The sequence below is a fragment of the Oreochromis aureus genome, linkage group 16 (assembly GCF_013358895.1).
Source record: "Oreochromis aureus strain Israel breed Guangdong linkage group 16, ZZ_aureus, whole genome shotgun sequence".
NCBI classification, from domain to species: Eukaryota; Metazoa; Chordata; class Actinopteri; order Cichliformes; family Cichlidae; genus Oreochromis; species Oreochromis aureus.
Genome location: NC_052957.1, coordinates 28,192,891 through 28,207,265, shown reverse-complemented (window position 1 = coordinate 28,207,265; position 14,375 = coordinate 28,192,891). Strand labels below are relative to the sequence as shown.

At 41.1% G+C, this 14,375-nt stretch overlaps 1 protein-coding gene across 5 annotated transcripts in view; it reads left to right on the top strand.

Moving 5' to 3' along the window:
- The window catches only part of man1a2 (mannosidase, alpha, class 1A, member 2), a 146,494-nt gene extending 138,920 nt beyond the window's left edge, over positions 1–7,574 (top strand). For all 5 annotated transcript variants that reach the window (XM_039599971.1, XM_039599968.1, XM_039599969.1 and 2 more), the window contains 2 exons: positions 27–142; positions 3,625–7,574. In XM_039599971.1, coding sequence (XP_039455905.1) covers positions 27–142; positions 3,625–3,760 — 252 coding nt within the window. In that variant the 3' untranslated portion in view covers positions 3,761–7,574. The remainder of the gene's footprint in view (positions 1–26; positions 143–3,624) is intronic.
- Positions 7,575–14,375: the final 6,801 nt, after the last annotated feature.

The following is a 14,375-nucleotide window of genomic DNA, read 5'->3' as shown; positions in this document are numbered from 1 at the left end:
CCCCCCTGTCTCCCCGTCTTCTCCAGGCCATTGATAAGTACTGCAGGGTGAGTGGAGGTTTCTCGGGAGTGAAGGACGTCTACTCATCTAATCCAACCTATGACGACGTGCAGCAGAGCTTCTTCCTGGCCGAGACACTCAAGTAAGTTTGTCTTAATGGATAGATCAATTGGCAGAAACTATGAATAGTCAATATGCTTTTTAATTAATGATTCTTATGATTAATTCAGTGTGGGTGGATGGGTACTGACTGAGGGGGTTCACCAGAGAAAAGTAATTGCAGTTATTTTAAACTATCTGTTAAACAGAAGTGGAAGAAGATAAAAGCAGTCAGTTTCTAACCTGATGTTTGTTTATTTATTTATTTATTAAAGAGTTTGTCCTAACAGAGCACTCGTACATATTTGTAGATTAAGTATTTGGTCATTGTAGAAACATGTATGGTAAGTTTGAGGCAAAAGTGTTCATTCTCAGTTGCATCAACAGTCTCAATCACATTGAGTGAAGCTCCTGCAAAGTTTGCAGCATTTGTGCTGCATATGTGCTCTTGTGTTTGTGTTGCCTCAGAAATAGTTTGGTGCAGTGAAGAACCACCAAACTGAATGCGAAAGGGGCTGAATGCAACCAGCAGATTTGCCCAACTGTTACTGCTGAATTTATTTGCTCAGAACAAAAATGGTTGATTTTGTTCTCGTTAGCATTAGAAAATTATCAAGTCACTACAGAGTCTGTATGGGTCATACTAGGTTGTCAAAAATAGTTTTAGCTACCGCGATATCTTAGTCCAAGAGGCATGGAACATTTTTGCGGTCTCCATCTTGACGCTTTAAAACCAAATGTGAGAAAGAGAGGTCAATTATTCATTATTGACTGTGTGACCACGTGCTCATTGGCTACTGGGTCGTCAATAACAATTTGCTGGCCAATGAGCATACCCTTAATAATGCTTCTTACTGATACTTTTAGTGCAGCTGAAAAGTATTTGCATCACTTGTTCCACATTTGTCATGTAGCGTCCTTATTCCAAAATGGATTCAACTCATTTTTCACCTCAAACTTCTACAGAATATCCCATAATGACACAGTGAAAAAGTTTGCTTGAAATTCTTGCAAACCTTTGTCCAATGTTTTATTGAACCACCTTTGGCAGCAATTACAGCCTGAAGTCTTTTTGAGTATGATACACAAAGACAGGCTGTAATAAGCTTGACACACCTATTTTTTGGCCAGTTTTTTTTTTTGTTGTTGTTTTGGGTTTTTTTGGTCTATTTTTTGGGGCGGGCCTATTTTGTCCCAGTCTTCTTTGCAGAACCCATCAAGCTCCATCAAATTGGATGGGGAGCATCAGCACAGCACAGCCATTTTTAGATTTCCCCCAAGAAGTTCAAGTCTGGGTTCTGGCTGGGCCACTCTGGGATATTTACAGAGGGCTCCTGATGCCACTCCTTTGTGATCTTGTCTGTGTGCTTACGGTCATTGTCCTGTTGGAAGATGAACCTTTGCCCCAGTCAGAGCGCTCTAGGGCAGGTTATCATCAAGGATGTGTTTGCATTCATCTTTCCCTCCACTTCGAATAATCTCTCAGTTCCTGCTGCTGAAAACCATCCCAGAATGATGCTGCCACCACCATGCTTCATTGTAGGGATGGTATTGGCCAGGTGATGAGCAGTGATGAGAGTTTGATCTTTGTTTGGTCAAACCAGACAATTTTGTTTCTCGTGGTCTGACTCTTTCAGGTGACTTTTGGCAAACTACAGGCGGGCTGTCATGTGCCTTTTACTGAGGAGAGGCTTCTGTCTGGCCACTCTACCATGCAGGACTGATTGGTGTAGTCCTCAGAAATGACTGTGCTCGTGGAAGGTTCTCCTTGCTTCACAGAAAAATGCTGGAGCTTTGGTCAGTTCCCTGATGGCTCAGATTAGCCAGGCAGCCAGCTCTAGGCTTCTTCCGTTTACAGATGATGGAGGCTGCTGTGCTCACTGGGACCTTCAATGCTGTTTTCTGCACCCTACCTCAGATCTGTACCTCAATACAATCCTGTCTCAGAGGTCTACAGACAATTCTTTGGACCTCATGGCTTTGTGCTCTGATATGCACCTTTAGTTATTGGACCTTATACAGACAGGTGTGTGCTTTCCCAAAATCACGTCCACTCAACAGAATTTACCACAGGTGGACTCGGGTCAAGTTGTAGAAACACCCGATACACCTGAGCTCAATTTTGAGTTTTGTTGCCAATTCTGTGAATACTCATGTACATGTTATATAATTGTTTTTTATTTTTAATACATTTAAAAGATATTCAAGCAAACTTTTTTCATCTTGTCAATAATGGGGATTTGTGTAGAATTTTGAGGTGAAAAATGAATTTTGGAGTGAGGCTGTAACATGAGAAAATGGTGCAACAAGTGAAGTGCTGTGCTCGTACATATGGAATCAGTCACCAGGTTATTGTTGTGATTTCTTTTCTCTGGGGACAATGAACAGGTATCAAGATATTTTTACAGCCATACAAATAAATAAAGTCAGCTAACGTGAAGGGAAGCTGCCATGGCTCTGTGGTACATCGTGGTCACTGATGGATGAAGGGAGAAGAGGCTCTGACTGAAGGCTCTTACACAGTGGGAGAACTGAATACTGATGTAGCTGTCTGGTTCCCTCTGCTGGCGGCTCTTTGAATGCCATCTTCTCCTGACAATGTTCAGTATTTATAACCTGATGTAATTCAGTTGTGACTGTCACTCAGACAGCCTGACAGGCCAAAGAAAATCATAAAACAAAGCAAGCTCAGTTTTACTGCCGGTCCTGTCAGCTCTCGTGTTTACACGAAGCTATTTATCAGCTCTTCATTTGCAAGTGTAACGGGTTTAAAATTAACACCCACAAAGCATCAGATGCCAATAAGATCTGTCTTTGGTATAGAAGTCGTTAAAGGTCGCACGCCACACTGTCTGCTAACTCTCTGAGAGGATGACATTTGAATGGCTCAGTGTTATGCAGACTTTGGTGTCTGTCTCTTCTCAATCTTTGTCTCTGCTGGCTTCAAGTGTCAGCTAAGGCTGCTGATTGGCTGCCAGTCACGCTGATCGTCACACATATCCAGCGTCCGAGTTTATGTTAAGAACTTAGGAGCTAAAAAGTGAACAAGCAAGTTGAAATCTTTTTAAAAAATTGGGTGTTAATTTAATTAATCTTAGATGTTAATGAAATTAAGAGCTTCTCAGTCACGGTGTAAACTGTGTTTGGGACCGAGTTTCCGGCCTCCTGCAGTAAACTCTTTATACTGCATATAGAGTTGTTCTGTCTATTCATTCAGTTTTCTCTCGCAACATGTGGAGCAGTTTGTGCTGTTCGGGTGTGATAATAATAATAATTGTTTTGGTTTTGTGGCTGTTTTTTGTCAGCCTGACCAATGACAACAGATGTGAATCAACAGCTGTAAAAACACTAAATTAAACAGAGGTTTAGGATTTAAATTGTTGGTTTAGGCTGACACTTCCCACTTTGATATGAAGAAACTGTTGACATTATATTCACCTAACTCATGCAATTCTTTCTTCTTCCTCACCCCGTTACCCACCACCCCTCACACATCCTTCCCCTTACCCGCATCATCTCTCTCAGGTATCTGTACCTGCTGTTCTCCAGCGATGACCTGTTGCCCTTGGAGAACTGGGTTTTCAACACGGAGGCTCACCCACTGCCAGTCCTCCACCTGGGAAACATCACCCTGCCCGGCAGCGAGCCTGCTCAGCGGTAAACGGGCTGGCTCTTTTTTTGTCCACCACGGCACCAGGGGGCGTGCGCCTGTTTGCCTGCCTACCCAGAAAAACCCACCCACGAACACCAGACAAACTTACAATTCAGACTCTCAACTGATTTCTAACTGAGACCATCAACCGGGGGGGTGGGGAGAGACCACTACAGAGCAGAGAGGACCTGTTACTTTACTCGCTCTACTTCTATGTTTTACTCTTTGACTCTGTCGATCCATCTTCTCTGCTCGAATCTTAAGGATGGTGGGTGTGCTGCTCAGCCTCATGTTTGGCTTGAATCGACTCTTTTTACTGAAGGACAGAGCTCCAAACCAGAGGCGTGATTAGCCTTTTTTTGTTATCACTTTTAGTCTTTATTTGAAGAAACTCCAATGCAGACTCAAGCTGACACACTGACAGTCCATTTGGGATTTTATGAAGGATTACAAAAACACTTTGACACTTAAACTGATGAAAGTGTCATGTTTTGTTTTGTTTCCAAGCAGACAGACTTCAGGACTTTACAGGGTCTGTTAACACAACTTTTGTTTTTCTTTCTTTTCCTTTTGGACAAATCAATATTGGGGACACAGGGTTGAATCACAGCCCTCAGCTTCTCCCACCCAAATCCACTTCCTGTTTAACCTCCATCAGATGAACTTCAACCTGGAACTGCTTGCAGATGGGCACATCATCAAAGCGAGGGCAGTTTGTGGCAGTGGTCACCGCCTCCTCTGATCCTCAGTTTTCAGAAAAAATGGCCATCATAAGTGGAAGAGTAATTAGACAGGGACTACAGCAGGCCTCCCCTTTTCTCACCACTCCACATGTGTCCTGATCCTCTTCTATTTAGAGACACAGCCACAGCTTTCCCCTCCTAAAAAAACCATTCTGCTGCTATAGGATTCGATGCTGCTTTTTTTTTTCACATTTTCCCCCATCATCTCGCAGCTTCTGTAAACCTTTGTCTCATCTTATTTTCCAGCTTTTCATCAATCAGGCACATTATGTTCAGGCCCTGACATTTTGTGATGGGGTAACCATGCTTTATGTATAAGAATGTTTGTTTGGTGGTTAATATGAAACCTGGTGAAAATCATTTATTTGTGCATTTTTATGGGAAGACTATGAAGAAGAGGTTGGTAGAGGTGTGGCACTGAGAAGGGTGAATAAATTTACCTTATGGTCTCCCTGCTGGCATCCTATATCTACACCCACCCCACCTCATAAGTTGGATGCATCATTTGTCACCTGAATTTTTGCTTCAGTTTCATACTTAAGGCACATGTTCTGGTCGGACTCTTAAAAACATACATTTTTAAGGAATCAAACATGTTCCACTTGAGTTATTACACTACATACACAATAAGCTATTCAGTTAATATTAGATCATAATACTTTCTGTATGTAGCTGCAATTGTGTTACTTTATCAGAGTCAAACTTGTAAGTGCTGCCTGAGGTCAGGGACAAGCCTGAAGTTCCAGTAAAGGGATGTGTTTTATTCCAGATGCACATCTTTTGCCCAGATTTTAGAGCCATTGTTCTCTGTGAGGGTTTGAAAGTCGCAGCATTCGGCTCGTTCCGTACTCTGACTCGCGTCAAGATCTTGACCTTGTTTATGGAAGTTTGTGCAGCTCCGTTAGCAGAACAGCAGTGCCTCCAGTTATCACTCTTAACACAGCTCCCTGTGGTACAGCTAATGCAGCGTGATGGATTTACTGCTCGGGTTGCTCAGATAATGTAATGCAGTCTGCAAAATAATAAAAAATAAATAAAATGGTATGTTGGCAAAAAAAAGACTGATACAGTTCTCCCATGTGAATCTGACTAAAGGGTTTAAATGTTTGATGTGATCTGCTACTTTTAAAGGCTGTTCTCTGACTCATTAAAAAGTCCCAAAGGGCAGCAGACATGTGAGTAAGCTTGTCTCATATCATAGCAATGTTAGTGCAAGCGATTATCCGACACACAAGAACCAGATACCGCTCCTGCTTTGGTTCATTTGCGGAGCGTCTTAAAGACAACAGCAGTATTAAACATCACAGATCTGGTTAGATGCTTTAAAGCAGGGATGTCAAACTCATTTTACATCGTGGGCCACAGGCAGCCCACTGTGATATTAAGTGGGCTGGACTCAGTGTAAAGATGTTTACCTGCACATTTAATCCCAGAGATATCTTAATATAAGAGAGGAAGTTCAGTCACGACAGTTTGTCATTGATCTACATGGTAAAAAATGCTGCTGTAGTCAATGAAGGAAACCTGTGAGCACAACTCTTTGAACTTAAATTGTAAGAAATTAATGACACACAAAATTCTTTTACTGTAGACTCAAGTGAAAAAAACATTCTGTCATTTAATTGTTTATCTATTACTTAATTACTTTGGTGTTGTATGAATGGCCATGAAGGAATGTCAGCAGGAAAAGGTGTGAAACTTGTGAAAATATAGTTAAAAGTCCAAACTGTATGTCTGCCATTTTCCAAAGCAGTGCAGCAGGCCAGATTGGAGTCTTTGGTGGTGTGATTCTGGTCCCTGGGCCTTATGTTTAACTCCCCTGCTCTAAGTCTTTACATGAACATCAGATATAACATACCAACAAACCAAACCAAGCACCGTACAGAAACAGGAAACGCTTCAGCTAAAGAGCCCACGTTATTTTTTGTTAGCCATGAGCTCTTCAATAAGCGTCTGAACTCAATAGATTGTGTGGCATAAACCTCACACGTGTTAAAGTGACAGTTTTAGTTAAGCAACAAAAAGTGTAACCGCAAAAAGCTGAAAACCCCCCAAAACACTGACTCTGATTTAGATTGTTTTCCAGCCTCATTGCCGTGACCGCTCATGCTTTTGCATTTATGCTTTCGTCTTGTGTTTTGTAATAGGTCAGTAGGTTTTGTAATTGCGCACACATTATGGAGACTCTTACAGAAATCACCCTGAACTGCTGGGACACAAAGATAACAGCACAAAAAGAGCCACATTTATTAAATGCTGTGACAGCTTTGCGTATTCCTCCCTGTCCTCCTCTCGCCAAAATGTAAGAAACAAACATTTCCTTTTATGAAAGTAGAATTTGCAGACTGTAGATCTGCTGGTCGTCTGTCAGTAAAGCCATACTGTGTGATGCGGGACTGCTAACCAACAGCTCCTGCTGCTTTTACAGCACAAACACAGACAGATGTCGGCTGAAGGAGTCGATTAGCATCACTAACTCCAACACTGGGAGTGGAAGCAGGCAACGGGGATTACATTAATGTGATGTCAGACAGTCATAGCCGATCTTCTTCGTAACGCTGCTCATGTTTGATCAATCTAGAAAATTGTATTTGTTTGTTTGTTTTTGGAAAAAATGTAACGCAAAAGTAAAAATGTTGGTAACTTTTTATCTGGCTTATTTTATTTATGCAGCAAAATTTCAGCCATGGTGTTTTTTTCCCCCTATAAAATTTCAGAGAGGCCTCTCAGAGCATTCCTGTGGTGTTGATCAGGTCGTAGTCAGACTGTTTCCTCCTGCCTTTTATTTCCTCCGTGTTATTTTCCTTCATTCAACAATCATGTCCATTAAGAGTCCGTAGTTACAGCGCAGTCTCTGACATCACACTGACATCATCACCACCTACATGTCACGAGGAGGAAGCCCGAGTTGAAACCTGTGCGGCCATCGAGTCGCTGGGAGCGGCGCTGATTTTGAAAACTGAGTGTTCTGTATTTGTATTTTTACTGAACTAAAAAACAAAAAAACAAAATGAATGAAACTATCTGTAAATATGTTTAAAACTGAGACACAGATTCAATAAAGATGTTATGAAAAGTGATCGGAAACCAGGAGCACATTTATTCTTTTGCTTTAACTCGATCATGTTATGATACTTTAAGCAGCAGTTTCTTTTAGAAAGTAAAAAACCATCACAGACATGTTTCACTTTGGTTAAACATAAAGTCTCTTTGTTGACCTCAGAATTTTGTTAGTCACCCAAGAAATGTTGCTGCTGGGGTGGAAGTTTAAATCCTAAGTTCACATTCTTTGGGCAGTCACTTTGATCTTCTGAGTTGTCCATAAAGTTGAATTTGTTCATTATTTAATAAGGAATACTCTGCTTCAACAAAGACTCACTGGGCTAATAGAATGAGAAGCTGCTGCACACTATATTAAATACATCTGATTGAATGGATTTCAGTGAATTTTAGTGTCTAGAGCCAAGAACCAGTCACTGAGGGCCAGCTGCTCGACTACAACTATGGAACTTGTAAAGCTGCTAAGATGCTGAAGCATCAGTGTCATTAACATGAACTAATCTACAGTAAATGTGAGTGTGTTTAAAGTGAAGAGTCACTGTGGCAGCGTCCAAGCTGTCCCCTCATACACAGTGAGGGAAATAATTATTTGATCCTCTGCTGAATTTGTAGGTTTGCTCACTGTTTAATGGAGACAGAATATCAACCAGAAATAATGCAGAAAAAACTTAAATGAACATGTGAAATGACCATCTGTTGTCCTCAGCCTGGAGCTCGTGCCTCATGGTAAGTGATTGATAGTACTCTATGGGAGCCAGAATCCTGCCTGGGTTAGGATCAAATACTTATTTCACTCAGTGACATGCAAATCAAATTATATGTGATGTGTTCTTTCTAGATTTTTGTCTAACATTCAGTTTCAGAGAAACTTGGGGATATTTGGAAGCAGACTGGAGCATCCACGGAATCAAAAGCAGATATGAATGATGTGCAATGTTTTTCTGTTTTCTAGATGTAGAAGTGTTTTTGTCATTGGTTTAGCAGGTTACATTGTTCACTTATCCAAGTAATAATGAGCCTTCATCATCCCCACAGCCATGTGGGGATATGTTTGTGGTTTGACTAAAATATCTCAACAACTTCTGCACTGATGCTTTAAAACTACACCTAAAATGCTTTTCTTTTTATATACATGTAGTGCTTAGCACATTTACTGGAGCATCCACGGATCGTCACAACCAACTCCAGGCCTCAAGAGCCGGTGTCCTGCAGGTGTCCTGACACAGCTGTTCTAAATGGCAAATGACCTCAACATGTCTCGAAGTTCTTTCATCCAGGTGTGTTGACCCAGGGTGAGATCTAAAACCTGCAGCCACCTGTTGGCTGAGGAGCTCAGTCACTGGTTTCAGGTCATATTAAAGAGAAAACTGTATGATGAATGATGAAGAGTCAGCAAACCTGTTGTCATCATCAGTAGGCGGTGTGTTTGGGTTAACAAGTGACCTTACTCTTTCAGAACTTTGAATATAGAGATGTAGAAGTGTTTACATCATAGTCATTGTCACACATCAAGGCCCAGTATAAAGCAAAATATACATATAGGTTCAGCTTTGGAAGGGTCATTTCTGTTCCTCTCACATTGGTGATCCCTGAACTATTCCTCTGGCACCATCATCAGATCAAAATGTGAATGTAATCAATAGAAAGTCACCAGAAACCTGCAGACCGATGAGACTGTAGTCTCAGCTGCACTTGTTTAGCACGACCTGACGGTGACAAGTACAAACCTGTCCTGTCAGCACAGTGGCACCAACTTTTAGCTCAGATCACCACCTTGCCAAACACACTCTCATACAGCCACTCCTCTTTCTCATCTTCTTTTTTATAATAAGCTCACAATGAAATGTTCAAAAACTGAAAATCAAATCGGTTGTGAAATGAGAAAATGAAATGTTTTACATGAAAAGTCAGATTCAATCATCTCAAAACTCAAGAGGAAAAGCAGAAAGTGAAAGCTTTAACTGGAAGTGGAGAGCAACGCTGTGTTATTTCCTCTTTTCCTTTTCCAATTACCTTTTAGGAATCATATGAAGCAGGCAGTAGTAGTGCATGCCTGACTGGTTGTTACCTGAGTCTGAGCACAAAGAGAAATCAGACCTTTAGTCCTGACTTCCCTGTTGCATTGTTGCATTTCTAAATGACCAGCCACAATAGCAACAACACTCACTTCATCTTGCAAAACTATGAATCTGCTTTTGTAAGTCAAAAAAGGAAGTTGGTACATACAGCACACAGTTGTTACTAACAGAGGATTACAATAAAACCCTGTGCCACACTGCTGAGACAGAAGATCCCTGCACTGCAGACCAAACATCAAAGTGGACTTATTAGCTTTCAACATCCCAGAGCTTGTGTGCATGCTGAACGTGCACAGCAACTCAGACGTGCTTTTTTTGGTTTTTGGTTTCTGTGGCCAACGTCGAGTATGCTTCATCACAGTTACACATCAGATAAACCACTCCCTGTTGATTGACTGTTACTCTGAATTTCCTTGGTACATTGATTCTGTTGCATATTGGCACAAGCCTGCATTCATCCACGTTTGTCCTGGAAAGTTAAATTGTTTATATATTCACACGAAACCAGCGGTTGGGAGTCTAAATGGTTGAGTGGGAATTTCTTCCCTTGTTAAAACAAAGCCAAATACCATAAAGAAGTCAAGTATAATTTCTTTATTCCAACGTGCATAACTTGGAGAAGAGTTTTGTTTGGGTTTTGAAACATCCTCTGTTTTGCTTGTGCAGAAAACTAAATCTTTCTATTGATTTATTGACGGCGTGACATAACAAGCTGCCAAAAGTTTCAGCTGTTTGGAGCTTTTGACAGAAAATTGAACACATCCAATTAGACATAAATGAAAGTTCAAAGCAAAAGAGGGTGAGTGGACAATATTACAGGTTGTGCTTTCCTTAACATTGAATCTGCAGAACTGATCCAGCTCTTATGGCTGCCACTCAGATTCCCCGGTTGGGAGCCTTCCTGAGGAGGTAAAACTGACTATTTGATTGCAACCTTGGGTGGAAATGATACTTTGTGAGTGTTTTCTGAGCTCAAGATAACACGGAGTACAATGCTTCACATTACGTTTGGCTGTTCTTACATGTGGAACAATGACAGCACATACAAACTGTGCAGTCAGATGTGAAAGAGGAGCGCAAACAGTGCACAGGAAAGAAATATTTGAGTGGTTTTTGTCATATTTCAGGCCTTCTCATAGAACAAAATGACTGGGCGTCCATCATCAATTGAGGGAGGCCTCTTCTTTTGCAGCTTCCTAGAGCTAAAACCCAGAACCCATTCTAATGATTGTCAACCGGCATCTTTACTGATACATGCTCAGATGTCAGAGTTACAGGGGATGCCATCAAATGTCGCCTTAGATACGTTTATTCTTACTGTGCCAAGAAATTGCACAAGTGTCTTTTCTGCCATTAAATCTTGCAACACTCTTAGATTGTTCCTTCTGTTAGGCAAAAATCTAAGTCATATCCAAAACCGTGTTATGACACATTTTTAAGGCAGAGGAGCTGGATCTGTTCTAGAAAATTAGTTTGGATTAAAGAAAAGTTAACAAGCGTTTTTGAATTCAGGGGGTAGACTGAATGTGTTCTGATTGCAGAACCAACTTTTAATCCCCATGACTCTTTCTGTCCTCCTGATTTTTAAGATAAGGTAATTGCAGAGGTCACCTGGTGGGATACAGCCTCATTGTATTGTCCACATGTAGCAATCAGTCAGAGCCAATCTGTGCAACTCCTCTACATCTCTTGGCAATAGGAGACTTGACTCAAATGGTTGCCAACTGGTTGTATTTGGGTTATATTCCTGTACAACTGCAAGACTGCCACCTGCCTATGTCAGTTAAAGTACTCTCCTGATGCAGCTATGTCAGTATTTGTTGAAGAACTTCTGTTTCAGATCTACAAGGTTCTGGCTGGATTTTCTGTGTATGTAGACAACAAAAGATTTATAATCTTTGTGGATGTATCACAAACAGACTGTTATTGTTACTCAACGATCCGACTCAAGCACAGTTATGTTGCTCGTGCCATTGTCCCCAACGACTGACTTCTCCAATCTGACAACCAACAACCACTTGCCAACCAGTTGGGGAATACAGATTTTTCCCTAATGACTGACAGTTAGCAGTGTATCACTAACCAGTCTGCACTCCTGTGGGACTGAAGCATAATGAGATGAAGGAGAGTTCATAAAGACTCTGGAAAAGAGCACTCCTGTCCTCAGATAATTGCTGTTGTTGATGTGAGTCTGCCACACCTAAACTACAGTTTCCTCATTGGACTACAAAAAGTGCATCTTAAATTCTTTACCCAATGAGTTCTTACTATACTGTTTCATATAGCTTGTATAAATTTTAACCACCAAGGGGAAAAAATGACTTTAGTACCAGTGTTGCATTTTATTAAAACAAAGGGCTCACAGTCTCAACAATGAAATGAATCCTTAACAAATGTTGCTCACCCTGCTGTCCACTCCTGTGTTTTCCCACTGAAGACATAATCCACTTTCAGCATCTCTGACATCTAAGAATTAATGATTATCCTAAAAGCTGGAACACCCAAAATGAGGAAATAACCATTGCAAACCAAGTTACACACCCTTCACTTAACTTTGATCATTGATGAATCATATAGAGCTCAACCCACATTTACAAATGTCGCATTTCATGGCAGAATAGTTTAAAACATGTAAATGGGCTGGTTCTTGTATAGCACTTTTTTAGTCTACCCAAGTGCTTTATACAACATGCCTCATTCACCAGTTTCTTTTGAACATCCACAGTCCAATAGCATGCAGACTGGAGCAGCCAGGCATCGAACCATCAGTGTTCCAGTTAACAGCTAACCTGAGCTACAGCCACCTCAAGCTTTCAGCCTCTGATATTCACAGGCTGTCTCCTAGCCAAATACTAACCAGGCCTGACCCTGCTTAGCTTCTGAGAGCATACAAGATTGGACAATCTACCAACTTACAATGTACAATTTAACCACATTTAAATAGTTCTTTGTACGCTCTGGTATGGCTGTAAACTCTGTAGACATATAAGGATATTTAGATGTTATCAAGTTATGGCATAAGATGCAACAGAAACAAGGACTGACAATGACATTAGAGCTTTTGTTTGTTTTCGTAAGCAAGCAGATTATAGGTGACTTCAAGTTTTGTTGAAGCACCTTTCTGTAGCAGAGAATCCACTGAGCTCTTATTATGGCTGCAACTCAAAAACCTCAGTTAGAAGCCTTCCTGAGGAGGTAAAACTGACTATTTGACTGCAACCTTGGGTGGAAATGATGCATTGTGGGTGTTTTTCTGAGCTCAAGGATACACAGAGTGCACAATGCATCACATTACTCGTGCCTGTTGTTACATGTGCAACAGCACATACAAACCGTGCAGTCAGATGTGAAAGAGGAGCGCAAACAAGTGCACAGTAAACAGTTTGTTCGCATGCATTAGCTGACAGCTGCTTTTGACTGTGAGAACTTCAGATGTCCTTACTGTGCCAAGATATTTCACAAATAAGTGTCTTTTTTCTGCCATGAAGTTTCGCAACACTTCAGACTGTTCCCTGTAACTCCTTTTGTTGTTGTTGTTGTTAAGCTAAATGTGCTTCCTTGTTATGAGCCCAAATCATGCCAAAACCATGGAACCACCAGAGCAGTTTCTAGCTTTGGCAGCTGGCATGTGAATCAACATTGATGTCTGAACTTGTCAAAACCTGACTCGACAATATTTTCAACACCTGTTGCATGTCTGCAGGTGTGTGGTAACAACCTTATGATCCACGCTTTGCTGTTCTTCGACCGTATGGCTGTATGTGTGGGTGTTCAGTGATTAACAGATAACGATTGATGGGACTGACAGTTTCTTTTTAAGTGACGTTCAAATATTTTTAACTTAGAAAATCCCAAAGCTTGTCCACAAGCTGTGTGCATGGAAATCAGTAATCTCAGCACATTTACAGATCTTTGATGAAGAATCCCTAAACATCGTATTGATCATTAATTAGGTTATTTTGCATCAGGTCAGTAACATGACTGGATGTTGGAGTCTGTGTCTACAAATTGTGCACACATTTTTGGTTTCTGAATAAAAAATGTAAAAAGACTTTGAATCTCTCGTCTACACAGCATATAATATCAAAGGATTTTGAATCTGGAGAAAACTGCAAAAAAGGACACCGCTGAAAATCTTTAGACTGTGGGGAACTCCAAGACCTCAAGGGCCGGTGTCCTGCAGGTGTCCTTGATCCAACACAGCTGATCTAAATGGCTAAATTACCTCCTCAACATGTCTTGAAGTTCTCCAGAGGCCTGGTAATGAACTAATCATTTGATTCAGGTGTGCTGACCCAGGGTGAGATCTAAAACCTGTTCCCCTGTTTTAGACCCTGAAATCAGACATGATTGTGTTGTGGAAAATGGTGCATGGGCTCTTCCACAAATCACATTTTGCGGTGCCACCCACAAATGCAGGTCTATCATAGAAAGAGGTCATATGTGACTTCATCTTAAGGGACCTCAGCTCATTTAAAATGGACTGAAGAACAGTAGAAAACTGTTCTGTGGTCAGATAAATCAAAATTTGAAAGTCTTTTTTAAAAACATGGATGCAACATCCTCTGAACTAAAGAAGAGAGGAACCATCCAGCTTGTTATCAGCACTCAGTTCAAAAGCCTGCAACTCTGATGATACGGGGGTGCATCAGTATTGGGAGCATGCACATCTGGAAAGGAGCATCAGTGCTGTCAGATACATAGAGCTTTCATACATGCTCCCATCCAGATGACTTTGGGCCA